General features: G+C 43.5%; 1 protein-coding gene across 1 annotated transcript; it reads left to right on the top strand.

Annotated features, from left to right (window-relative positions):
• The first annotated feature begins 286 nt into the window (after positions 1–286).
• LOC101049356 (uncharacterized) lies at positions 287–21,129 on the top strand. Its single transcript, XM_074385653.1, has 4 exons — positions 287–896; positions 12,690–12,816; positions 14,338–14,433; positions 18,555–21,129. Exons 1-4 carry the CDS (start codon positions 864–866, stop codon positions 19,823–19,825), a joined length of 1,527 nt encoding a protein of 508 aa, XP_074241754.1. The 5' UTR covers positions 287–863; the 3' UTR covers positions 19,826–21,129.
• The last annotated feature ends 6,311 nt before the right edge of the window (positions 21,130–27,440 follow it).

Genomic DNA, 27,440 nt, shown 5'->3' with positions numbered 1-27,440 from the left:
TCTTATTTAGACCATTCAGGTTGTCATTGCCTGGTTATGTAATCAGAAGTTAACTGAAGGTTTGTGGTTGCTTAAATCTGAATTTTGTTTCCGCCTAAGATAGCAATTTACAAGAAATGTATTTGCCTTTTTTTTTTTTTTTTTTTTTTTTTTTGAGACGGAGTTTCGCTCTTGTTACCCAGGCTGGAGTGCAATGGCGCGATCTCGGCTCACTGCAACCTCCGCCTACTGGGTTCAGGCAATTCTCCTGCCTCAGCCTCCTGAGTAGCTGGGATTACAGGCACGCGCCACCACGCCCAGCTAATTTTTTGTATTTTTAGTAGAGGCGGGGTTTCATCATGTTGACCAGGATGGTCTCGATCTCTTGACCTCGTGATCCACCCGCCTCGGCCTCCCAAAGTGCTGGGATTACAGGCTTGAGCCACCGCGCCTGGCTGTATTTGCCTTTATTTATTTAATATAGGAACTCGGGGCACTAGACTCACCTCAATCTAATTGCCTGCTATTTAATTAACAGTCCACAGGAGAAATGGTTTTCTCCTGCATTTTCCAAATGTGTGACAGAGTCTCAGATCTACCACTCTGTTGCCCCGGCCTAACTCTGGCTTGCAGTCAAATTTTAAATTTTCATTTCTTTCCTGACATTCTTCAGTACCAACTTCCCCTCTCTAATTCACAACATTATCAACTATTGGTCCTTTTTTGCACATTTCAGACACAGTATTTTGATTAATCATTATCAAAGAGTAGCGGATGGCATTTCTTTAAAAAGGATTATCTTTCATTTGCAAATATTTTACAGGAGGTGAAAGGGGAGAGTAATCCCAACACTCCACTGGAAAAAAGGCCAGGTGCAGTGGCTCATGCCTGTAATCGCAGCACTTTGGAAGGCTAAGGTGGGTGGATCACCTTAAGTCAGGAGTTTGAGACCAGCTTGACCATATGGTGAAACCCCGTCTCTACTAAAAATATAAAAATTAGTAGGGCATGGTAACATGTGCCTATAATCCCAGCTACTTGGGAGGGTGAGGCAGGAGAATTGATTGAACCCAGGAGACGGGTGAGCTGAGATCACGCCACTGCACTCCAGCCTGGATAACAGAGTGAGATTTCATCTCAAAAAAAAAAACCACAACACACACACACACACCAACCAAAAACCGAAACCTTTGTGCTGATCTCCCTTTAATCTTTCCTAGGCACAGATACCGACTATTTTTGGGTTGAGGTTCCACTTTGGAAACTTCACAGGGCAATGCATCCTCAGCCACCTGTGTTATTTTCCTGATTTTGAGTTTCAGAACTGTCTGGGAATGACCCAAGATGCGCACAGTGGCTCTGTCTCCTGAAGTGTCTGGTCAATATCAGCACCTGGGTCATCTCCTCTCAGGGGCAGCCTGAGGTGTGGAAATGCAGCCTCTCTGCAGAGTAGTTGGTACACTGTGCCTGGGAAATATCAGACATACCTTTCCTCCAAAAGCAAATCCCTTAGGACATGAAGATTTTCTTCCCCAACCCCAATATCCATTCCTTAGAGATACAGTGGTGGCCGGGCAATTAGATGCTGGTGTGGAGGACAAAATTTTCACAGACTGGTGAAGAGAGAAAAAACATCCCCAAGGACAAGGAACATCCAACCCAGTGAGGATTTGCAAAAACCTGCAAAGCAAAATGCCTCTAAGGGACGCAGTGGGGCGCAGCACAGTGGCTCTTGGTAGAATGGTTATTGTCCACTTCAGTGACCAGGATGGAGGTGGGAAAATGTCCCAAGTGATAGAATGGCTTGACTTGACATTTAAGTCAGATATGTCTGTGTTCCAGTCAGCATTGCCGCTTCCTGAGTTTGTCGCCTTGGAAGGATTTGTGTACTTATTTAACTTCAGTTTTTAATTAAGTGTAAATTGTATTTTATCAGTAGAGCTTGAAAGGTAAGACAATATAAAGGGCATTAAGGTGGTGAATTTCAGGAAAAAAATTAAGTAGTCGCCGGGCGTGGTAGCTCAAGCCTGTAATCCCAGCACTTTGGGAGGCCGAGGCGGGTGGATCACGAGGTCGAGAGATCGAGACCATCCAGGTCAACATGGTGAAACCCCATCTGTACTAAAAATAAAAAAAATTAGCTGGGCGTGGTGGCTCGTGCCTGTAATCCCAGCTACTCGGGAGGCTGAGGCAGGAGAATTGCCTGAACCCAGGAGGCGGAGGTTGCGGTGAGCCGAGATTGCGCCATTGCACTCCAGCCTGGGTAACAGGAGCAAAACTCCGTCTCAAAAAAAAAAAAAAAAAATTAAGTAGTCATATATTCCATTTGTTAAAAATTGTTATTTACTTATTTCTTCACCAGAATGAGGATAGTAAGTTTTTCAGGCCTATATTTTGTTTGTTTGGTGGGTGATTGCAAACAGAATCTCGGGGCTTTGGGAATGTTACCAGTAAAAGGATAGGGATAATCCTTTTTCCATTATGGGAGTAGGAAATGAATACACTTCCACAACAAAGTGTGTTATATTAATTGTCAAATTACACAGATTCATCACAACATCAGTTGTTCTTTTTTGCAGAGTAGAGAATTTATGACAGTGAATATCTCTGTTCTGTATGCCCTTATTGGATGTTTGAGGTTAAGGCTACGTTTTAGGAGGTGAGACTTGGCACCTCCTTGAAGTATTCACATAGGGTTAATTGTTTACTAAATGATTTGATATCCTGGAAATAAATTACATGGTCATTTTCTTAAAGGGATAGATACTTTTTGGAGTATAAAATGTAAGCGCCTTACGGTTTTCCTTTCTTTTTTATAACCCTAGGTTTGAGTGATTCTTGCTAGATTTTTCAAACACTTAAGTATTTTTTAAATTTAAAAATAAGTGAATGAGCCTTGCCGGGAAGTAGAAGTCTAAGCCCAGTGACTTCAAGCTAAGCCCAGTCTTGAGCCTACAAAAGGGGGTCATTGAAGGTCCATTTGTTTCCTCCCTGGCCTTCAATATTGGACCCACAGAGATGTTTGCCCTGCAGGTCCCAGCCTGCTCACACCAACCACGGAAGGAGCCTTTTGTGCTGACACAAGATATATAAACCAGGTAAGGTGGAAGTCCACAGGCAGATACAGTTAGGGTTGAGATAGAAGGATAGTTGAGAGGCCCTTACTAGGATGGAATTATTGTTCTGGGACTGTTTTTAGACTTTGTCAAATAAAACTAATTTGGATTTACATAAGAAGTTACTTAAGGAGTATTGCAGCAGAGAAAAAGTACCAAGTATGAGATCTTTGAGGATCTCAAAGGTTAGGCAGGAGGGGGATTATTTCATAGGGAGGAGCAACAAGATTCCAAAGAAGGTGGAAAGGGAGGTGCAGGATGGAGGGTAGCAAAATCAGATCGCAAATCAGAGAACGTTTCACCCTGAAGTCACTCTGCTTTTAGGAGGGCCATAAATAGGGGTCCTGTGTTGACTTAGGCTTTGGGTGGGTCAAAGTTCAGGGGCCTGTGGGAAAGAGAAACATAAGCAAAGTTTGGTTAACAAGTATTTCGTTTTGACCACTGAAGGCTAAGTTACTGAGGTGATTGTTTATATGAACAATGGGAATTTGCAGTCTGTGTCCATCTTTGTGATAGGTCCAAAAGGGAGCATCCTCTAAGTCATAATGGGAAGGGTATTTCTCCACATTAAGCTGTTCCTGGAGAACACACAAAAATATGGGGAATTTTTTTAATCACAGTTATTTCCAGAATTACCTGCCCACCTCATCTTACCCTACCACTGTTTCTGGCTCTATACATCTCTTCCATTTGGCTGTTTTTGAGTTGTATTTTCTTTAAATTAATTAATTAATTTTTTTGGAGACGGAGTTTCACTTTTGTTACCCAGGCTGGAGTGCAATGGTGCGATCTCGGCTCACCACAACCTCCGCCTCCTGGGTTCAGGCAATTCTCCTGCCTCAGCCTCCTGAGTAGCTGGGATTACAGGCACGCACCACCACGCCCAGCTAATTTTTTGTATTTTTAGTAGAGACGGGGTTTCACCATGTTGACCAGGATGGTCTTGATCTCTTGACCTCGTGATCCACCCGCCTCGGCCTCCCAAAGTGCTGGGATTATAGGCATGAGCCACCGTACCTGGCCTTATTTAATTAATTTTTTTAAAGATGGGGTTTCACCATTATGGCCAGGCTGGTCTTGAACTCCTGACCTGAGGAGATCCACCCACCTTGGCCTCCCAAAGTGCTAGGATTACAGGCATGAGCCACCGCGCCCAGTCCTCTTGAGTTGTATTTTTTTTTTTTTTTTTGAGACGGAGTTTCGCTCTCGTTACCCAGGCTGGAGTGCAATGGCGCGATCTCAGCTCACCGCAACCTCCGCCTCCTGGATTCAGGCAATTCTCCTGCCTCAGCCTCCTGAGTAGCTGAGATTACAGGCACACACCACCATGCCCAGCTAATTTTTTGTATTTTTAGTAGAGACAAGGTTTCACCATGTTGACCCGGCTGGTCTCGATCTTTTGACCTCGTGATCCCCCCGTCTCCGCCTCCCAAAGTGCTGGGATTACAGGCTTGAGCCACCGCGCCCGGCCGAGTTGTATTTTTAAATAATAAACTGGTAAAAGTAAGTATAGTGCCTTGCCTAGTTTTGTGAATAGTTCTATAAAATTATTTAATCTGAAGAGGAGGTCATGGGGGCCTCAGATTTATAGGCAGTAGCTCAGAAATACAGATGGGCTTCTGGGACATGTGACTGTCCTTTGCAGTGACGGTGATGTACGACTGAGCCCTGCATCTGTGGGGTGTGTGCAAACTCTGAGTGGTGTCAGAATTGAATTTTTGGGCAACCAGTTAGTATTGGAAAATTAGGTGATTTTCAGGAAACTCCACATATTTGGTGTCAAAATTGTCATCAGAAGAAAGATTGCAGGGGTCTGGGGTGGAGAGAGACTCGAGGTGCTGCAGGGAAGGTGGCCTCTGTTCTGGACAGAGGCTGTTACACCATGCATTTCCCATGGTTCCAGGTGTCCTCCCAGGGGAGAGGGATGGAGGACTTTGAGGGAAGAAGTTCTGAGAACAGATGTCCTCCCCCCAACTGCTGCCATCCCATGATTTTCACCCTCTCTGAACATACCCACTAAATATTTATGTGATCATGCCCCTTCCACCACAGGGCTTCACCTTCAGGATTTTTGCCCACAGTACTTTTGTTTCTAGACTTTCACACCAAAACCCACACAAGTGCCTGCAAGACTCCTGTAGTATACTCTCCCTCAGACTCCTAATCTGTATGTACTACCAACCTGGTTTTTTCACCAACCCAGACTACTGTGCCACCTGATTATAATCTCATCTGCCTGCATGGCCACAGGACTAAGTCAGAGCACAGCCTCACCTGGGACAGTATCTGTAGCATGAACCAGTCCTTCCACCAAACCTGCACTGTCTCCCACCCATGGGTTCTTTTTTCCTTTATTCTTTTTTTTATTTGAGACAGAGTTTCACTCTTGTTGCCCAGGCTAGAGTGCAATGGCGGGATCTCCACCTATTATAACCTCTGTCTCCCGGGTTCAAGTGATTCTCGTGCCTCAGCCTCTGGAGTAGCTGGGATTACAAGCGTGCGCCACCATGCCCCCGCTAATTTTTTGTATTTTTAGCAGAGATGGGGTTTCACCATGTTGGCTAGGCTAGTCTCAAACTCCTGACCTCAGGTGATCCACCCGCCTTGGCCTCCCAAAGTGCTGGAATTAACAGGCGCGAGCCTGGGTGTCCGGCCTCTATTTTTTGTTTTTTGTTTTTCTGTTTTGAGACGGAGTCTCGCGCTTGTTGCCCAGGCTGGAGTGCAGTGACGCGATCTCGGCTCACCGCAACCTCCGCCTCCTGTGTTCAAGCAATTCTCCTGCCTCAGCCTCCCGAGTAGCTGGGACTACAGGCGTGCGCCAGCATGCCCAGCTAATTTTTGTATTTTTAGTAGAGACGGGGTTTCACCATGTTGACCAGAATGGTCTCGATCTCTTGACCTCGTGATCCACCTGCTTCGGCCTCCCAAAGTGCTGGGATTACAGGCGTGAGCCACAGCGCCCGGCAAGTCTTGTATTTTTTAGTAGAGATGGGGTTTCAGCATGTTAGCCAGGCTGGTTTTGAACTCCTGATCTCAGGTGATCTACTTGCCTCAGGCTCCCAAAATGCTGGTATTACAGGCATGAACCACCGCACCTGGCCGATTGTGGGTATTTTTTTGATGCTGTTAGGTGAGTAATGTAGTTTGGGTACCATATTCTGAAAGGTGTAGTATATAGTGTTTCATGATTGGAATACTAATTTTTTTTTTTTTTTTAATTTGAGACGGAGTTTCACTCTTGTTACCCAGGCTGGAGTGCAATGGCGCGATCTTGGCTCACCGCAATTTCCGTCCCGAGTTCAAGCAATTCTCCTGCCTCAGCCTCACGAGTAGCTGGGACTACAGGCGCCCGCCACCACGCCCAGCTACTTTTTTGTATTTGTAGTAGAGATGGGGTTTCACTGTGTTAGACAGGATGGTCTAAATCTCCTGACCTTGTGATCTGCCCGCCTTGGCCTCCGAAAGTGCTGGGATTACAGGTGTGAGCCACCGTGCCCAGCCAATTTTTTTTTTTTTTTTTCTTCAGAAGGAGTCTCTCTGTTACCCCAGCTGGAGTGCAGTGGTGCGATCTTGGCTCACTGCAACCTCCGCCTCCTAGGTTCCAGTGATTCTCCTGTCTCAGCCCCCTGAGTAGCTGCGACTACAGGCATGCACCACCACATCTGGATAATTTTTGTATTTTTAATAGAAACAGAGTTTCACCATGTTGGACAGGCTGGTCTTGAACTCCTGACCTCAGATGATTCTCCCACCTTGACCTCCCTGAGTGCTGGGATTACAGGCATGAGCCACCGCGTCCGGCCCTATAGTTATTATTTCTGTTGCTTTAACCTTACTAAGACTAAATATTTAGCTTCTAATATACATGTGCTAGAATTTAACCAAAACCTATGGGTTTTGGTTAAATTCATTGTTACTATATGTTATAAAATAGACAGGGAATTGAGTGAAATAGATTAAAATCACACAAACTTGGGGAGTCAAGTTTCTCTGGACAGGCTTAGAAAACACAGAATTGGAAATACTCCAGTGACATAGAGGTCAGAACTCTACCGAGGGCCCTTTCCCTGCCCCAGCCTTACCCATGTTCAGCCTCTTCTGAGGCCTTGTCCAGGTCCGGCTCCGCCCTGGAATCTCCACACAGAATTGATTAGAGGAGATCAGAGTTTGGCACCTGCTGCCTCTCCAGAGCAGGTGCTCACAATTTCCCCAAACCCCAAAGCAGATAAATGGAAGCAAGGAACTAAATATTTCTGGGCCTTAATTTTTTTTTTTTGAGACGGAGTTTTGCTCTTGTTACCCAGGCTGGAGTGCAATGGCGCGATCTCGGCTCACCGCAACCTCCGCCTCCTGGGTTCAGGCAATTCTCCTGCCTCAGCCTCCTGAGTAGCTGGGATTACAGGCACGCACCACCATGCCCAGCTAATTTTTTGTATTTTTAGTAGAGACGGGGTTTCACCATGTTGACCAGGATGGTCTCGATCTCTCGACCTCGTGATCCACCCGCCTCGGCCTCCCAAAGTGCTGGGATTACAGACTTGAGCCACTGCGCCCGGCCTTTTTTTTTTTTTTTTTTAATTAAAACCAGTGCTTCTAGAGGCATACCCCTTAGGAAACCATTTTATCATGAGTAGTTTGGGATTACAGGTGCATGCCACCATGCCTGGCTAATTTTTTTATATTTTTAGTGGAGATGGGGTTTCACCATGTTGGTCAGGCTGGTCTTGAACTCCTGACCTCATGATGCGCCTACCTCAGCCTCCCAAAGTCCTGGGATTACAGGCGTGAGCCACCGTGCCTGGTCTTTTTTTTTTTTTTTTTTTTTTTTTTTTTGAGATAGGGTCTCACTATTGCCCAGGCTGGAGTGTAGGTGGTGTGATCTCTGCTCACTGTAATCTTCACCTCCTGTGTTCAAACAGTTCTCCCACCTCGGCCTCCCGAGTAGCTGGGATTACAGGTGTGTGCCACCACACTCGGCTAATTTTTGTATTTTTATTAGAGATAGGGTTTCATGATGTTGGCCAGACTGGTCTCAAACTCCTGACCTAAGTGATCCACCTGAGGTCAGGAGTTTGAGACCAGCCTGGCCAACACGGTGAAACCTGTCCCTACTAAAAATATGAGAAATTAGCCAGACATGGTGGCATGCACCTGTAGTCCTAGCTACTTGGAAGCTGAGGCAGGGCAATCGTTCGAACCTGGGAGAGGGAGGTTGCAGTCAGTGGAGATCGCACCACTGCGCTCCAGCCTGGGTGACATAGTGAGACTCTGTCTCAAAACAAACAAACAAAAAAAGAGTTCTTTTTTTGACTGGGCACAGTGGCTCATGCCTGTAATCCCAGCACTTTGGGAGGCTGAAGTGGGAGGATCACTTGAGGCCAGGAGTTGAGACCAGCCTGGGCAACATGATGAAACCCTGTATCTACTAAAAATCCAGAAAATTAGCCAGGCTTGGTGGCATGTGCCTGTGGTCTCAGCTACTTGGAAGGCTGAGGCAGAATTGCTTGAACCCAAGAGACGAGGTTGCAGTGAGCCAGGATCACACTACTGCATTCCAGCCTGGGTGATAGAACGAGACTGTCTCAGAATAATAATAATAAAAGTTCTTTTGTGTCAGATCAATGTGGAAAGGTGTAGATACCTAAGATCTCTGTTAGGGATGGTCTAGGATCCTCAGATATTAGTGAAGAAGGGGAATGTGTACTGTTTAGGTTCCGTCTGGATGTTCCATCAGCTCTATGCAGAAACAAGATATTTAAAATTGACATTTAAAGAGGATGGCACTGATTGCCCAGAATAACTCAAAAGCTTCTGGGAAAGAGAACAGTTAGACGAGACTTACTCTCTAAGATGCGGAGGAAAGACTATTTAAATACATTGTTAGAGGTTATCAAACCTGGGAGAGATCTGTAGCTTGAACTTTGCATAAAGTGTTTCTTTATGCTTAGATTCGGGTTATAAGTTACTTTTTGTTGCCAGTAATATTATGGTTCTGATGATGTGTCCGCCCATGTGTGTTGACACATGACATCAATTTTTTCTAGTGTAGCTCATGTTTTTTTGTTTTTTTTTTTGAGACGGAGTTTTGCTCTTGTTACCCAGGCTGGAATGCAATGGCACGATCTCGGCTCACTGCAACCTCTGCCTCCTGCGTTCAGGCAATTCTCCTGCCTCAGCCTCCTGAGTAGCTGGGATTACAGGCACGCGCCACCATGCCCAGCTAAGTTTTTTTAATTTTTAGTAGAGACGGGGTTTCACCATGTTGACCAGGATGGTCTCGATCTCTCGACCTTGTGATCCACCCACCTCAGCCTCCCAAAGTACTGGGATTACAGGCTTGAGCCACCGCGCCCGGCCTGTAGTTCATGTTAATTTCAATTGCTTAGTTAAGGTTCTCTGTGACAGATTTTTTTAAATTATAAAGTTATTTATTTTTATCTTTATTATTCATAAGTACCTTGGGAGATTTACTGATTGATGTACATAAAGCATCGCATTTAATCTGCAAGCTCCCCTTCCTTTTTAGATGCTCTTTGCTTAAAGCTTGCTTTGGAAAATGAAGGCTCGTCTTTGTTTATTAGTCAGATAAACTGGGGTAAACACAGGCTCACCCACCTACTCTATGTTTGATAAAATATTTTTGATTTGGATGCGTTGTTATCACTGGCTAGCTTTTCAGAAATTCAGAAACTCAGGCGTCACCTGAAATCACCTGAATCAGACTGTATTTTACCAAGATCTGTAGTTCATTGTTATATACATTAAAATTTGTGAGGTACTTTCTGACTCATCATGACTTCTCTGTATGAGTAATATTTACAACTTATTCTATAATCTGTAGATAGAAAACTCAAACTGTATATGCCTGTGCTGATGCCCTTAATTTTGTTTGTTTGTTTGGTTGGCAGGCTGTATTTTTCTGATACTTCACAATAAATGGTTGTAGATTAATGTCCACAGATCTCATCCTCTCCTCTCTCTTCCATAGAGTGCCACAGGGATCCAGGCATCTCCATCTGTGAGCCTCCAGGGTCTCTGCAGAAGAGGAAGACTCCATCCACATTTCCTTTGCTAGAGTCAGTCATGTGGCCACAGCCTAGTGCAAGGGAGGCTGGGAGGTGTGGTTTCACAATACTAGGGAAGCAGGAAATGAGAAGTGAAGGGGACCTGTTTCTAACATTTTTAAAATAAAAAAAAAAAATGCATCTTTGCATACCTCTTGGGCCACAGGTGGGAAAGTCTGGCTTTGCAGAGAGGCCAGCATGCAGTGCTGGGTGACCTTGGGCACTGCACGCTGGGCACAGACTTACCCACTCTGAGCTCGGGTCTTTGCTACCCATGTGGGGAGGCTTGCTGGAGTTTGAGCTGCGAAGATTCAGTGCACAGCCCACTCAGCACCTGGCCCAGGGCAAAGCCCTCTGTGAGCTCTTTCCACCGCTACCCCTGCATACCATGTTGCAGATACCAAGGGCATGGCCTTGCCAGGTACCCACTTTCAATTCCTTTATAAAAGGTGAGGGCTGGCTGAGTGACTGTTTCCAACCCGACACCCATAAAGCGAATAAATGGGCAGACATGAGTAAGTGACTTTCTGAAGGACACAGCCAGCTTGTTGTGGGTCCTGTCTGGGGCAGTGGCATCCGTGGGGGCCATAGGCCATGGGCCTCAGCGCCTTCCAGCCTTGGAGCTGGCTGCCACAGCTCACCCACTATAGGCACATCGAAGTGCTTCAGGGAGGACAGGGACGGCCGGGGACAGCTCCAGGTTGGGAGAGGCCACATGAGTGTACTTCAGAAGACAGGTCCGGGCTAATGGGGAGCAACCAGGAAGCAGGCTGTCTGTCATCACTGTAGTCTTCACCCTGGTCTCATGCCTGGTCTCCTCCAGTCCTGGCCGGTGATGGGGATCAGGCAGGAAGACATGCACACCTCAGATTCTTCTCAAACTGCCTTTTAGGCTGGGCGCGGTGGCTCAAGCCTATAATCCCAGCACTTTGGGAGGCCGAGGCGGATGGATCATGAGGTCAAGAAATCGAGACCATCCTGGTCAACATGGTGAAACCCCGTCTCTACTAAAAATACAAAAAATCAGCTGGGCATGGGGGCGCATGCCTGTAATGCCAGCTACTCAGGAGGCTGAGGCAGGAGAATTGCCTGAACCCAGGAGGCGGAGGTTGCGGTGAGCCGAGATCGCGCCATTGCACTCCAGCCTGGGTAACAAGAGCGAAACTCCATCTCAAAAAAAAAACAAAACTGCCTTTTGGGATGATACCTAGAGTGATACCCTTATTTTATTTTATTTTAAAGATAGGGTTTCACCATGATGGCCAGGCTGGTCTTGAACTCCTGACCTCAGGTGATACACCCACCTCGGCCTCCCAAAGTGCCAGGATTACAGGTGTGAGCCACCGCGCCCAGCCCGATACCCTTAATTTTATACTGCATTATTTGGAAAAGTATCTACACTGATTTTGTGGATTCTGTTTTCTTTTCTTTCTTTCTTTTTTTCTTCCTTTGGAGAGAGGGTTTCACTCTGTCACCCAGGCAGGAGTGCAGTGACGTGATGTCGGCTCACTGCAACCTTCGCTTCTGGAGTTCAAGCAATTCTCCTGCCTCAGCCTCCTAAGTAACTGGGATTGCAGGCGTGTACCACCACACCTGGCTAATTTTTGTATTTTCAGTAGAGACAGGGTTTTACCATGTTGGCCAGACTGGTCTGGAATTCCCAACTTCTGCCTGCCTTGGCCTCCCAAAGTGTTGGGATTACAGGTGTTAGCCACCGCTCTCGGCCACGTAGATTCTATTTTCTTTCTTTTTTTTTTTTTTGAGGTAGAGTTTCCCTCTTGTGACCCAGGCTGGAGTGCAATGGCGCGGTCTCGGCTCACTGCAACCTCTGCTTCCTGGGTTCAGGCATTCTCCTGCCTCAGCCTCCTGAGTAGCTGGGATTACAGGCATGTGCCACCATGCCCAGCTAATTTTTTGTATTTTTAGTAGAGACGGGGTTTCACCATGTTGACCAGGATGGTCTCGATTTCTCAACCTCATGATCCACCCGCCTCGGCCTCCCAAAGTGCTGGGATTACAGGCTTGAGCCACCGCGCCCGGCTTTCTATTTTCTTTTTTTTTTGAGACGGAGTTTCGCTCTTGTTACCCAGGCTGGAGTGCAATGGTGCGATCTCGGCTCACCGCAACCTCCACCTCCTGGGTTCAGGCAATTCTCCTGCCTGAGCCTCCTGAGTAGCTGGGATTACAGGCACGCACCACCATGTCCAGCTAATTTTTTGTATTTTTAGTAGAGACGGGGTTTCACCATGTTGACCAGGATGGTCTCGATCTCTTGACCTCGTGATCCACCCGCCTCGGCCTCCCAAAGTGCTGAGATTACAGGCTTGAGCCACCGCACCCAGCCCATAGATTCTATTTTCTTTCCTCAGTGTTAGAGAATACATCAGAGAACATTTCTGTTAAAAATATCTTATTGGATAATTCTAGTAACGCATATAAGTCACAGCAATCCTCTGTTTTCACATGGAGTGAAGTTAAGAGCTCTCCTGCCCATTGACAGTTGGTCAATATGTTTTGTTTTATTTTTCAGGAACTGTTGACATTCAGGGATGTGACCATAGAATTCTCTCTGGAGGAGTGGGAGTTTCTGAACCCTGCTCAGCAGAATTTGTATCGGAATGTGATGCTAGAGAACTACAGAAACCTGGTCTCTCTGGGTGAGAACAATTTCAATACAGAATTCCTATTTCACACTAAACCTTTTATTTTCTTCCTCTGTAGAATGTTTGATGGGGGTTTCTGCTTTGTATAAATGAGTTTTAGATCCTTGCTTTCAAGGAAAACTTAGGGATTTGTTGGGATGGAGAAGAAAATCTTCAAGATGCTTTATGTTTATATTAACTTTCTTCTGCCTTGAAGTGATGGGCATTTTTCACTCTAGTGGTAGTTCTATTTTTTGATTATTTTTATTTTTATTTTTGGTCATCCAAAGAGACCACAGTTTTTTATTTTTCTTTGTGAGACAGACTCTAGCTCTGTCGCCCAGGCTGGAGTGCAGTGTGCAATCTGGCTCACTGCAACCTCCGCCTTCTGGGTTCAAGCAATTCTTCTGTCTCAGCCTCTCGAGTAGCTGAGACTACAGGTGCCCACCATCATGCCTGGCTAATTTATGTAATTTTAGTAATGATGAGGTTTCACCATGTCGGGCAGGCTGGTCTCAAATTCCTGACTTCAGGTGATCCACCCGTGTTGGCCTCCTAAAGTGCTGGGATTACAGGTGTTAACTGCTGTGCCCAGCCTTTAATCGTAATTTTTGGAACTTCATGGTATAAAATATTATTGACTAGACCTTAAAATCCAACTTCTACCACCAATTTTTGATTAGTATTGAGCAGGGAAGCTAAATACCCCAAAATATAAGATATTCTAAACTTTCTGTTTAGAAATATTATTTCATTATTAGTTTTCTTTTTTCTTTTTCTTTTTTTTTTTTTTTTTGTTTGTTTGTTTGTTTTGAGACGGAGTCTCACTTTGTTGCCAGGCTGTAGTACAGTGGCACGATCTTGTTTCACTGCAATCTCCACCTCCTGGGTTCAAGCTATTCTCCTGCCTCAGCCTCTCAAGTAGCTGGGATTATAGACCCACGCCACCATACCCAGCTAATTTTTGTATTTTTATTTATTTATTTATTTATTTATTTATTTTTGAGACGGAGTTTCGCTCTTGTTGCCCAGGCTGGAGTGCAATGGCGCGATCTTGGCTCACCGCAACCTCCGCCTCCTGGGTTCAGGCAATTCTCCTGCCTCAGCCTCCTGAGTAGCTGGGATTACAGGCACACGCCACCATGCCCAGCTAATTTTTAGTATTTTTAGTAGAGACGGGGTTTCACCATGTTGACCAGGATGGTCTCGATCTCTTGACCTTGTGATCCACCCGCCTCGGCCTCCCAAAGTGCTGGGATTACAGGCTTGAGCCACCGCGCCTGGCCAATTTTTGTATTTTTAGTAGAGACGGAGTTTCACCATGTTGGCCAGGATGGTCTCTATCTTCTGACCTCATGATCCGCCTGCCTCAGCCTCCCAAAGCACTGGGATTACAGGCATGAGCCTCTGCACCTGGCCTTGTTATTAATGTTGTAGAATCAGCTATAATGTTCTCTCTTCTCTACAAAGCACAGTACCTGGTTGATAATTGGAGAATCCCAGTGAGAATCACGTTACTTTTTTCTAATAAAACAGGTCTTACTGTTTCTAAGCCAGAACTCATTAGCTGTCTGGAGCAAAGCCAAGAGCCCTGGAGCGTGAAGAGACATGAGATCGTAGCCAAACCCCCAGGTAGGTTGGATGAATGAAACACATGCCACAGGTGAAAGCTCCAAAGGTCAAGGAGGAGGCCAGACCTTAAAAGGTTATTTGAGAAGCTCTGCTCCAATGAAGATGTCTTTTGAGGAGCCTGGTTGTTTCTTCCTCTCACAGAGAGGCATTCTTTTGTCTCATGCTCTTAAATTCTCTAAAACATTATCTTCCTTGAGGTTACAGTGAGAGCCAAAGTCCTCTTCATGGCTTTTAAAAGACTTTGTTATCTGATTGCCCTTTGTCTTGTAGGGGACACAGGAATATATGTGTACTTTTTAGGAACTCAATGTTAAACTATTATTTTTTTTTTTTTGAGACAGAGTCTTGCTCAGGAGCCAGGCTGGAGTGCAGTGGCGCAATCTCGGCTCACTGCAATCTCTGCCTCCTGGGTTCAAGCAATTCTGCTGTCTCAGCCTCCAGAGTAGCTGAGACTACAAGTGCGTGCCACCATGCCCAGCTAATTTTTTTTTTTTTTTGAGACGGAGTTTTAGTCTGTCACGCAGGCTGGCATGCATGGCGCCGTCTTGGCTCACTGCAACCTCTGCCTCCTGGATTCAAGCGATTCTCCTGCCTCAGCTGCCCAAGTAGCTGGGATTACAAGCATGTGCCACTAGGCTCAGCTAATTTTTGTATTTTTAGTACAGATGGGGTTTCACCATGTTGGCCAAGTTGTTCTGGAACTCTTGACCTCAGGTAATCCACCTGCCTCAGTCTCGCAAAGTGCTGGGATTATAGACATGAACCACTGCGCCCAGCCTCTTATGGAAGTTTCAAATGTGATTCTACAAAAATTCCTAATCAGTAATTTTATTATACTGCTAAGCATCTCCCTAAATATAAGAAACTCTTATGTTGTTTTACTTTTACATTTTATATATATATATATATATATTTTTTTTGAGACGGAGTTTCGCTCTTGTTACCCAGGCTGGAGTGCAATGGCGCGATCTCGGCTCACTGCAACCTCCGCCTCCTGGGTTCAGGCAATTCTCCTGCCTCAGCCTCCTGAGTAGCTGGGATTACAGGCACGCACCACCATACCCAGCTAATTTTTTGTATTTTTAGTAGAGACGGGGTTTCACCATGTTGACCAGGATGGTCTTGATCTCTTGACCTCGTGATCCACCCGCCTCGGCCTCCCAAAGTGCTGGGATTACAGGCTTGAGCCACCGTGCCCGGCTTACATTTTATATTTTTAGTGTAAACTAAAATTGGTAATTTAAACTTTACTTGCCCTGGTTCAATTCTATTTGTTGAATTATATATACATATACACACAAATACCCACACATATATATGCATGTGGAGTGTGTGATTACTTTTCTTCTTTTTTTTTTTTAATCTTCCAGATTTCTTGAAGGTTTCTGTGGGGAAGTCCACTGTTTGTTGGATAGGAATAATTTTTTAGGTAATAGGGCCCTTTTCTCTAGTTGCCTTTTATTTATTTTTTAAAATTTATTTATTTATTTAATTTTTGAGACGGGGTTTCGCTCTTGTTACCCAGGCTGGAGTGCATGGCACGATCTCGGCTCACCGCAACCTCCGCCTCCTGGGTTCAAGCAATTCTCCTGCCTCAGCCTCCCTAGTAGCTGGGACTACAGGCGTGCGCCACCATGCCCAGCTAATTTTTGTATTTTTAGTAGAGACGGGGTTTCACCATGTTGACCAGGGTGGTCTTGATCTCTTGACCTCGTGATCCACCCACCTCGGCCTCCCAAAGTGCTGGGATTATAGGCTTGAGCCACTGCGCCCAGCCTTATTATTATTATTTTTTTATTTCATGTTGACTCTGGAAAGTCTGATTACTATGTGCCTTGGGGATGATTGTCTTGTGTAGTATCTCACAGGAGTTCCTTGAATTTCTTGTATCTTTATGTCAGCTTCTCTAGTAAAATGGGAAAAATTTTCATAGATTATATCCTGAAGTATGTTTTCCAAGTTGGAAAACATACTTTTTTCCCTTCTGTCTCAGGAATACTAATGAGTTATAAGTTTGATCCCTTTACATAATTCCATATTTATCAGAAGCTTTGTTTGTAGTGAATTCCTTTTTCTTTACTGTCTTCTGACTGGGTAGATATAAAGGAGCAGTCTCTGGGCTGTGAAATAGTTTCATCTACTTAGTCTATTCTGTTTATAAGGCTTTCAATTGTATTTTGAATTTTCCATTTTTAAAGTTGTGTTTGGTTCTTTTAAAGGAACTAGTGAGATCCTTTTGAGGTAATGAAACACTCTGGCTTTCTGTATTGCCAGGATTTTTTTGCTTTCTTATGTGAGGGAGCTGGTGCTTCTTTTCCTTTGGAATTATCTGTCATTTAAAGGCTTTAGAAATTGCTTTAATTCTTTTTTTTCCTTGAAGGTTTGGCTGTACGTTGTGTATAATCTGTTGGTTTCATTTAACGGTGTTTTCAGAGGGCAGAGGCTCTGTCTAGGTTCCTTGGTTGTAGACAAGTTCCTGCAGAGATTTCATAGAGTGCTTCATGTTGAAGCAATGCATTCTTGTCTGGTGGTGTAATCCAGGCTGCAGTCCAAGTAGATGGCACTTAAAAGTGCTCTGGGGAGGGAAGGTAGTGTGTGAGAGTTATTTTCTCTCCAAATTTATTTTGGGGCCTTGGTGATACTCCCTTCAACTGCTGGCACTACACCTGTTCCTTTGCTCCAAGGAGGGCTTTGGTGGTCTGTGCTCCCCCCTCCCTTCGGGACAGTTCACACTTTGAGGTCACCAGGAAACCTGTATTTATCAGGGGCCCTGTTGTTCTCCTTTGCTTTAAAAAGTAAGGGTAAGTTATGTGTCTGTGAGTGGTTTGGTGATGCAGTGGCTCAAGGACGGAAAATCCCCAGGCAGGGCAATTGCACCATGGTTTGCAACCAGGATTACACCTGCAGCCCAGGATTTTAGTCCAGCAGATGGCAGCGGGGCGCGCCCAGCTTGTGGTCCCCCAACTCAGCAGGTCTCTCTCGAATGTCTTCTCTGGGAGCAGGCTGAGTTGGCTAGGCTTGTCCCAAGCCATCTGCATCCAAATTGCTGAGCTCTTCCAGATGTTCTAGGCTGCTAGGCTTCCTAAGATAGAAACCATGGCTGCTCATCTGGCCTCACCCTTCCCAGTTTATTCATGTGAATGAAGGGGACATGCCCTTCAAGAACATGCCGCGCTATTCTCTGCGTGCTGACAGTGTGGGCTTCTACCCACTTAAGCTCAGACCGCATGTCTCAGCTTGATATTATCTCGGCTTGATATTGTTAGGCAATGTACTGAAGACCTGGGCAGTTGGTACTAGGCCCATGAATTTGTCCTCTGGCCCTTTGGGGTCAAGCACCAGCTGCAATGTTAAGTGGATGCTGTGCTGTGGGCACTCTCCTGCAGCACCTGCCAGGTAGGTCATCTTGGAAGGTGCCAGCAGGCAGGGTGGTGCGTGGATCAGATTCACCTCAGTCCTCCCCCTCAGCCTAGCAGACAGCAGGAGATGGATGCCCTCAGTGAAAGGCGGAGAGCCTTGGAGGATGGGCACCTATGGTCAGCTACAGCTGCACAGCACAGAGAAACATTCGGATTCCCACATGAGTTTAAGCTGCGCCTCTGCCTGCTCTTCAGGTGGCTCCCCCTGCCAGTTCACAGATGTATATGAGATCCTGTAATCAGCATCTCAGACTAGATGTAGCTGGGAAATGCCTTTCAAGGAGAAGGAACCACAGTGAGAAGCTCAGAGGTCCATGGCTAGACCGTGTTGCCATGGGGTTTCTTCACACGTTAGGTCTGGGCTGGATCTCGGAGCCAGTCCTGGTGCCCAGGGACCTTGAGCAAGCTTCCGTCTTCCTCTTCAAACACAGTGTCTGCATTACCTCTGAATTAATTTTTCTCTCAAAAGATCTGTTTAAAGTGTGATGTTTTACACAGCATTTTGTTTTCTCTCCTTGGAGTGAGTGTTTCCCAGCTGCATCCAGTGAGTCATCCTGTCCTTTTCTTAATTTTCTATATTAGATTTGTAAAGTACACTTATCTGAGTCTGCAAATAAAAGTGGAATACGTTGTTAATTTTCTTTCTTTCTTTTAAACTGACAGCTTAAAACCACAATTAACTTTGTTAATGTTCTGTTTCAGCTATGTCTTGTCATTACACTGAAGATTTTTTGCCAGAACAGGACATGAAAGACTCGTTCCAAAAAGTGATACTGAGAAGATACAGAAGCTGTGGCCTTGAGAATTCACACTTAGGGGAAGGCTGGGAAAATGCGGGTGAGTATAAAGATCACAGAGGAAGTTACAATGGACTTAACCAGTGTTTGTCAACTCTACGTAGCAAATTTTTTCTATATAATAAATGTGTGAAAGTCTTTAGTAAATCATCAACTCGAAATAGACAAAACATAAGACATGCTACAGAGAAACTTTTCAAATGTATCGAATGTGGCAAAGTCTTTAAATCTCACTCAGGCCTTTCTTATCACAAGATAATTCATACTGAAGAGAAACTCTACATATGTGAGGAATGTGGTAAAACCTTTAAGTGGTTCTCATACCTTACTAAACATAAGAGAATTCACACCGGAGAGAAACCCTACAAATGTGAAGAATGTGGCAAAGCTTTTAACTGGTGCTCAAGCCTTACTGAACATAAGAGAATCCATACTGGCGAGAAACCCTACAAATGTGAAGAATGCGGAAAAGCCTTTCACTGGTGTTCGCCCCTTATTAGACATAAGAAAATTCATACTGGAGAAAAACCCTATACATGTGAAGAATGCGGCAGAGCTTTTAACCGGCATTCACATCTCACTAAACATAAGACAGTTCACACTGGAAAGAAACCCTACAAATGTAAAGAATGTGGGAAAGCTTTTAACCACTGCTCACTACTTACTATACACAACAGAACTCATACTGGAGAGAAACCCTACAAATGTGAAGAATGTGGCAAAGCTTTTAACTCATCATCAATTCTTACTGAACATAAGGTAATTCATAGTGGAGAAAAACCTTACAAATGTGAAAAATGTGACAAAGTCTTTAAGAGGTTCTCATACCTTACTAAACACAAGAGAATTCACACTGGAGAGAAACCCTTCAAATGTGAAGAATGTGGCAAAGCTTTTAACTGGTCCTCAGTCCTTACTGAACATAAGAGAATTCATACTGGAGAGAAACCCTACAACTGCGAAGAATGTGGGAAGGCCTTTAATCGGTGCTCGCACCTTACTAGACATAAGAAAATTCATACTGCAGTGAAACGCTATAAATGTAAAGAATGTGGCAAAACTTTCGAACGATGCTCACATCTTAATGAACATAAGAGAATTCAAAGAGGAGAGAAATCCTGCAAGCATAAAAAATGTGGGGAAGCATTTAATCACTGCTCAAACCTTACTACATAAGAATTGTTACTAACGAGAAATCTACAAGTGTAAAAAATGTGGCAAAGTCCCTAAATCTTGCTCAAGCCATTCAAATCGGAAGGTAATTTATACTGGAGAGAAACACTACAACTGTGAAGAATGTGGGAAAGTCTTTGACTACATTGCCTACATCTTATTGCACATGAGAAAATTCACGCTGAGAATCAGAAGATTTTAAAGAATGTGGCAAAGCATTTAATAACTGCTATGAGCTTACTCATAGAGGTTTTGTGCTAGATAAAAGCAATATAAGTGTAGTGATACACATTACTTTTGTCTGTGGAAAGACATCACCAAATAAAATCCTTAGCGTGCACAAGGTGTAATGATAGTGATACATTACATTTGTACATGGAAAGACTTCAAACATATAAGCCTTAGAGTACACAAGCGTTTTTATACTGAAGAAAAACATTACAAATATAAAGAGTGGTGCAATATGTTTATTTATATTACAGATTTTGTTGTGCATAGAGTTTATGCTGAAGGGGCACCCTCTAACAGTTGTTCAAATCTTATTCAATTTTAGAGACTTCTATTGGAAAGAAACCCTACAACTGTAATGAATATGAAAAGAAATTGTTGAAAAAATACACCTTAGAAAATAGTAGTTTATATGAAAATGAAAATGTTTAACAGATGCAGCAGATAGAAAAAATTAATCAAAAAATCAAGTCTAAATGAACATCAGAAGATTCATAGTAGAAACCACTAAAACACTAACTCAGTATTATTTTAAATCAGAGTATTGATTATAAAGAATAATTCAAAGTTAACATAATGTAGGCTAAAAAGAAACAGGAGATTAATATTTTGAGACTTGCAATTATTTTCAAAGTGTACTGTTTTTGCATTGAAAGAATTTTAGATTTTACAAAAGCAAATTTTGATGTAATTCAACTCTCAAATTACTCATTGCTGTGTCTTTATTCCTTGTGTCTGTGAAAGCATGTGGTCAATTTCTGCTGCTGAGAACTTTGAGAGGTTCTGTATTAAGAGAACATCATTTACATACTTTTCACTAGGAGATTGAGGACACTGAAGTGTAAGGTGTGTGAAGAAAATCCACACAGAGGCTTTTGTGGTTGACTTAGAAAACTGTTGTACGTGATGCATGAGATAGATGGCTCAGAGTAATATTCTTGTGCATTATTCAAATTTTAATAAATTGTTTTACCGATTGTGCATTAAGATAACAAAATATAGTGGATTTTGTAATGCTTTTCTTAGACTGTGTGAACTTAATTTGTTTTAATAAAACAAATTTGTTTTTAATATGTTAAGACAGTTGTGCGTTGAATGAAGTGTTATCCTGCCACTAGTGTTAACCTATTTAACCTTACTCAAGTTTCTCGGTAACAGACCGTAACAACATACTATTCAGAAATATAGTGGAATGGCATCTCTGGTAATTCTTATCCTTATTGGCTTTAAACTTCAAATATGTTGGAGAATATTGTTTTCATAGGTTACATTTTTATTATTTTTCTTCTAACTATAGGGCCATGAAGATGGTTATTATGAAAATTACACAGGCATAGAATCAAAAGCCATATATTTCTGAATCTTAAATGACTATTTAGAAAATGTTAGCTTACATTTTCTCTTTGAACATGCAATCTCTGTGGCTTTCCAGACACACATAGACTTTTAAGTTTTGACTTACATGGAAATTTAATATACAAATATGTTACTCAAAAGTGTAAGAGAGTTATGAAGCAAGTAATTGTATTTGAATGTTGATGTGTACCTATTTTGAGAAGAAAGAAAATATGTTAGAACAAACCAATAATTTTTTTTTTTTTTTTTTGAAGATGGGGTTTCACCATGATGGCCAGGCTGGTCTTGAACTCCTGACCTCAGGTGATCCACTCACCTCAGCCTCCCAAAGTGCTAGGATTACAGGCGTGAGCCACCGCGCCCAGCCAAACCGATAATTTTTAAAGTGTTGATAACTTACTACCAAACTAGTAACCTCAAAGAATTTCAAAGCAAATCTGTCTTTCTCCTTTGTATTGAATTCATTTTTCCAAAATCTTATGGTTCCTAGTTCAGAATCTTCTTATGTAAGTCCTGTTTTTACTTACCTGGAATTCATGGTAGACCTAATGCATAATTTTCATGTTCCAAAGTTTATAAAGTATTCTTTATATAACCTACTCCAGAATTTTTGGAATAATTTCTACAAATTTTAATGGTGCTCACAAAGTCATTTGAAGATGTAATTCCATAGTAAGTTTAGTACACTTTTTTTCTTTCAGTTGGAGAACTCTAAGCAGATTTTTCCTTTGTTGTTGTTCTTTTAATTTTTATAATTGACATCATTGAGTTTATTGATCTTACTGGGTTAATTTATTGAGATGAACACCAGGGGATGACATCAGTCGTGCTCCTGTTTCTTTCTTTTTTTTTTTTTTCCAACTCCTATGTCTCTGCATCAGACGTGGTGTTGTTTAGACGTAAATGAAGGGGACAAACACAGAAAAGCACTAGATGTGTAAAAGCACTAGTATGGGTAACACACTACGTAATTAGTCAGTGTTCCAGTTGGGGTAAGTTGGTGGCTGCAGGAGATTTAAAATGATGCAGGTGAAAAAATGGCATTGATTCTGCATGTTTAGAGAGGGCGTCTGTACCTAGGCTACACAACTGATTCTAAATTTAGAGGAATTGTGCCTTTTTTCTTTTCTTTTCTTTTCTTTTGAGATGGAGTCTTGTTCTGTCATCCAGGCTGGAGTGAAGTGGCGCAATCTTGGCTCACTGCAACCTCTGCCTCTGGGTTTAAGTGATTCTCCTGCCCAGCCTCCCGAGTAGCTGGGACCACAGGGGTGACCACCACACCTGGCTAATTTTTGTATTTTTAGTAAAGATGGGGTTTTACCATATTGGCCAAGCTGGTCTTGAACTCCTGACCTTGTGATCCACCTGCCACAGCCTCCCAAAGTGCTGGGATTATAGGCGCCCGGTGTGCTGCAGCTCTGCAACCCTTTCTTTTCTTTCCCTTTCTTTCTTTCTCTCTTTTTCCTTCCTTCCTCCCTCCCTCCCTCCCCTCCTTTCTTTCTTTCCTTTCTTTCTTCTCTCTCTCTTTTTCTTTCTCTCTTTCCATCTGTCTGTCTTGCTCTCTCGCCAGGCTGGAGTGTAGTGGCACAATCTCAGCCCCCTGCAACCTCCACCTCCCAGATATAAGCTATTCTCCTACCTCATCCTGAGTAGCTGGGACTACAGGTGCATGCCACCACACCCAGAGGATTGTTGTATTTTTAGTAGATGTGGGGTTTCACCGTGCGGGCCAGGAATGTCTGGACTTCTTGACCTCATGATCCTCCAGCCTTGGTCACAAAGTGCTGGGATTAATGGCGTGAGCCACCACACCTAGTGCTGCTGCTTTTTCAGACGGCTTCCTTCCTGGGCTGAGCCAGGCCCACCCCACAGGATGGGAAAATTCTATTTCTTATTTATTCTATTTTTGAATGTATTCACAAGGTGAACAGAAGTATTTTGCTGTCATATTAATAATATGTAAAATTTTTGTTAAAGAGAAAATCAACTTTTACTTTGGTAATAGTGTATTATCAATACTAAAGCTAATTTAAATAAAATTTTGTAAATAAATCAGTCATTTTGACCTCTCAAGATTTACATATATGGTACTTGTAATTTTTTTAACATTTATTTTTGTTTTATTTATTTATTTTTAAAGACGGGGTTTCACCATGTTGGTCAGACTGGTCTTGAACCCCCAACCTCAGGTGATCCACCCGCCTTGGCCTCCAAAGTGCTTGGATTATATAGGCGTGAGCCACCATGCCCGGCTCCTTTTTTTAAAAATTATTTTTATTTTTATTTTTTTTTACTTTTTTTTTTTTTTTTTTGGGAGATGGAGTTTCTCTCTTGTTGCCCATGCTGGAGTACAATGGTGCAATTTCAGCTCACTGCAACCTCTGCCTCCCAGGTTCAAGTGATTCTCCTGCTTCAGCCTCCGAAGTAGCTGGGACTACAGGCATGTGCCCCCACGCCTGGCTAATTGTATTTTCAGTAGAGATGGGATTTCTCCATTTTGGTCAGGCTGGTCTCAAACTCCTGACCTAAGATAATCCACCCGTCTCAGCCTACCAAGGTGGGATTACAGATGGGAGCCACCACACCCAGCCTAGCTTTTTATATTATATTTTTAATCTACATTCTTTGAATTTTTTTCAATTTGAAACAACATTTAAGTAATTTCAAACCGTTACAGGAGATAGAAAATCATTTAGGGCCAGGCGTAGTGGCTCACACCTGTAATCCCAGCACTTTGGAAGGTCAAGTTGAGCAGATAACTTGAGGTCCGGAGTTCAAGACCAGCCTGGCCAACATGGTGAAACCTGATCTCTAATCAAAATACAAAAAATTAGCTGGGTGTGGTGGTACACACCTCTAGTCCCAGCTACTCCATGGGCTGAGGCAGGAGAGTCGCTTGAACCCGGGAGGTGGAGGCTGTATATCGGCCTATGGGGTTCACCTTGCCCTTTGCCTAGGCCGAACTGATTCATCCAGATGGTAATTTGTGGAGGAAGAGTTAAATATTCAATTTGAACTCCACTGAATGTGGACACAATGGTCAAATCCTGGAACAGTTTGTGTGAGCCCCTTGCATTCATCCTGGACGATATCAGAGAAATTTCTATTTCAATCTATTCCTCTACATTAGTTGTTGCAGAAAAAATAGATAATCCCCAAAACAAGTTGACCATTTTGTGTTCCTTAAGGCCAGTTGCAAAGGGCCCTTGTGACTGGGCCTTACGCCAAAACTCATTCAAAAAGCTAGGGTCCCAGACCGCGCTGAAGCTTCATGAGACCTTTCCTAGTTTGTGCAGGGATGAGTGTCCAACTCTGGAGGCCAGGCTGTTGCTTCCCATTCTGGTGGTGAATTCACAGTCTGATGAGTGTCAGTATATAACTATATTTATCTTTTTCCCTTCTCTTTTTATTGCAATTTGCTTATTGTATCAATCTGCTGATTATATCAATCTGCTTATTATGTTGATTTGCTTATATCATTTATTTATTATATGTGCATTGCCAGTTACATGGGATAAAGCTTGTTTACCCTTAAAGGTGTTGTGTTTGTGTCTTCTCGCCTCAAGCGTGTCCTGTACAGAACACTTGACATCAAAAACATAATTCAAAACCAAAATAGTGCCACTTTTTGGCCACAAGGACAGGATTGGAAACTCTAGGAGTTTACATATTTCAGGATGGGAACTCCCAGTTCTTCCCTTAGCGATTCATTGGTCCAGGGCAACTGACTTTGTGAGAACTGAGAATCTAAATTAGTACAAGTTTAAACCTTTGACTCTGCGTGACGTGCTGCAGTCGATTCCGGTCCGCAAAGGAGATGCTGGGGGATCTCCCGGAGTGAATGGCATTTGTTTACTGCTTATAAGTTAAGGTGTCGGGTGGGCGCGGTGGCTCACGCCTGTGATCCCAGCACTTTGGGAGGCCGAGGCGGGTGGATCACGAGGTCAAGAGATCGAGACCATCCTGGTCAACATGGTGAAACCCCGTCTCTACTGAAAATACAAAAAATTAGCTGGGCATGGTGGCGCATGCTTGTAATCCCAGCTACTCAGAAGGCTGAGGCAGAATTGCCTGAACTCAGGAGGCAGAGGTTGCGGTGAGCCGAGATCGCGCCATTGCACTCCAGCCTGGGTAACAAGAGCGAAACTCTGTCTCAAAAAAAAAAAAAAAAAAAAAAGTTAAGGTGTCAAAAAAGGGGCTGGTTGCTGCAAGAGAAATGTAAGCTAAAAAAGGAAAATGCTAATCTACTTCCAGACTAGCTCTGGCCCAATGCCAGGCCTATGTCATGACTGATCAGGCTTAAAGCTGTCAGCCTATTGCTGAAAAAAGCAGCTGTCCAAGTGGTCCAGTCAGGGTGAAACTGAATAACTAGTCAGCAGGGGCTTGGAGCAGGTAAAAACCCACTTCCTTTTGGTTTTTTTTTTTTTGAGACGGAGTCTCGCTCTTGTAACCCAGTCTGGAGTGCCCTGGCATGATCTTGGCTCACTGCAACCACATGCCTCCTGGATTCAAGCCATTCTCTGCCCCAGCCTCCTGAGTAGCTGGGATTACAGGTGCCCGCCACCGTGTCTGGCTAATTTTTTGTGTTTTTAGTAGAGATGGGGTTTCACCATCTTGATTGGGCTGGTCTTGAACTCCTGACATCATGATCCACCCTCCTCGGCCTCTCAAAGTGCTGGGATTACAGGTGTGAGCCACCGCACCCGGCCACCCCCCAGCTCCTATCTTAAGGATGGAAATTAACCTTAGTAAAATTCAAGGACCTGCACAAACTGTAAAATTCTTTGGCTTCTTCTGGAATGCAGAGAAATAGTCCATTTTACCGAACGCTAAGGCAAAAAAAAAAAAAAAAAAAAGCTAGAATTTGCAACCCCCACCACTAAAAAGGAGGCCCAGAAATGTATTGGCTTGTTTGGATTCTGGAGACATCATATTCCCCACTTGGGTAACATTTTACAACCTCTGCATGCAGTCACTAGAAAACGATTTGACTTTCACTGGGGAGAAAAGAGCACGGCTTCTGAACAAGCTAAACAAGCGGTGTAACTGGCCCTGGATCTATGGCCCATGCCGAATGGGCAGTACAACTGCAAGTAACTCCTAGGTCAACATGCTAACTGGAGCCTTAGGCAGAAACAACATGGGAAGAGGTACCTTTCAGATTTTGGACCCAGAAACTGCCAGAGGCTGGCAAAGCTTAATGCCCTGTGGAGAAGCAATTGTTAGTTTGCTACTGAATTTGGTGAAAATGTAACACCTCTGCCTCAACCATCATGTTTTTTGTTTGTTTTTGTTTTGTTGAGACAGTTTCGCTTTTGTCGTCCAGGCTGGAGTGCAAATGTTTAATTGGGAATAAAGTTTGGGAAAAACAATACTGGGAAGATAACTGAATTCTGGTGCACCGTAACATTGTCGCTGTTTTCGATGTTGATGTTCATGCGTCTCTGATTTCTCTTGAAAGACTATTTCATCAGCAGGACATCAATAGGCTAAATTTTCCACCATAACTGCAAAGTTGAATGCGGATGAATGGCCTTAAATGATTTCTATCTCCTATAGCAGTTTGAAATTACTTGAAATTTGTTTCCAGTTGAAAAAATAAAAAGAATGTGGATAAAAATAAAAGATAAAAAGGCTAGAAAATTACAAAAAAAATTACAAAATATATATGTAAATCTTGAGGATCAAAACTTATTTACAAGGTTTCATTAAGATTAGCTTTCGTATTGATAATGCACTATTACCAAAGTAAAAGTTTTCTTTTGAACAAAAATGTTATTATTAATATCACAGTAAAATACTTCTGTTCCCCTGTGGAATACATACAAAACGAGAGAGTTAAAAAGAGAATTTTCCAATTCTCTGGGGCGGGCCTGGCTCAGCAGAGAGAGGAAGCCCCGCCTGAAAATGCTGCAACTTAGGCTGTTACTTTCTCCACTGGGTCCGGAGTCTGATCACATCTTGTCACTCAGGGCCTGAGGGGGCGGGGCCTTAAACATTATCCAATCAGGGACGTCGGGCTGGGAACCGTTCA

Source organism: Saimiri boliviensis, chromosome 14 (genome assembly GCF_048565385.1).
Source record: "Saimiri boliviensis isolate mSaiBol1 chromosome 14, mSaiBol1.pri, whole genome shotgun sequence".
NCBI classification, from domain to species: Eukaryota; Metazoa; Chordata; class Mammalia; order Primates; family Cebidae; genus Saimiri; species Saimiri boliviensis.
Note: the sequence above shows the minus strand (reverse complement) of the source record. Positions and strands in the feature narration are given on the sequence as shown.

Bases quoted from the DNA above. Each gene is read 5' to 3' on its own strand.
- LOC101049356 (XM_074385653.1), top strand. From the start codon at position 864: ATGCCTGTAATCGCAGCACTTTGGAAGGCTAAG. The intron at 897-12,689 runs GTGGGTGGATCA...TTTATTTTTCAG, and splicing joins CAGCACTTTGGAAGGCTAAG to GAACTGTTGACATTCAGGGA. The intron at 12,817-14,337 runs GTGAGAACAATT...CTAATAAAACAG, and splicing joins CAGAAACCTGGTCTCTCTGG to GTCTTACTGTTTCTAAGCCA.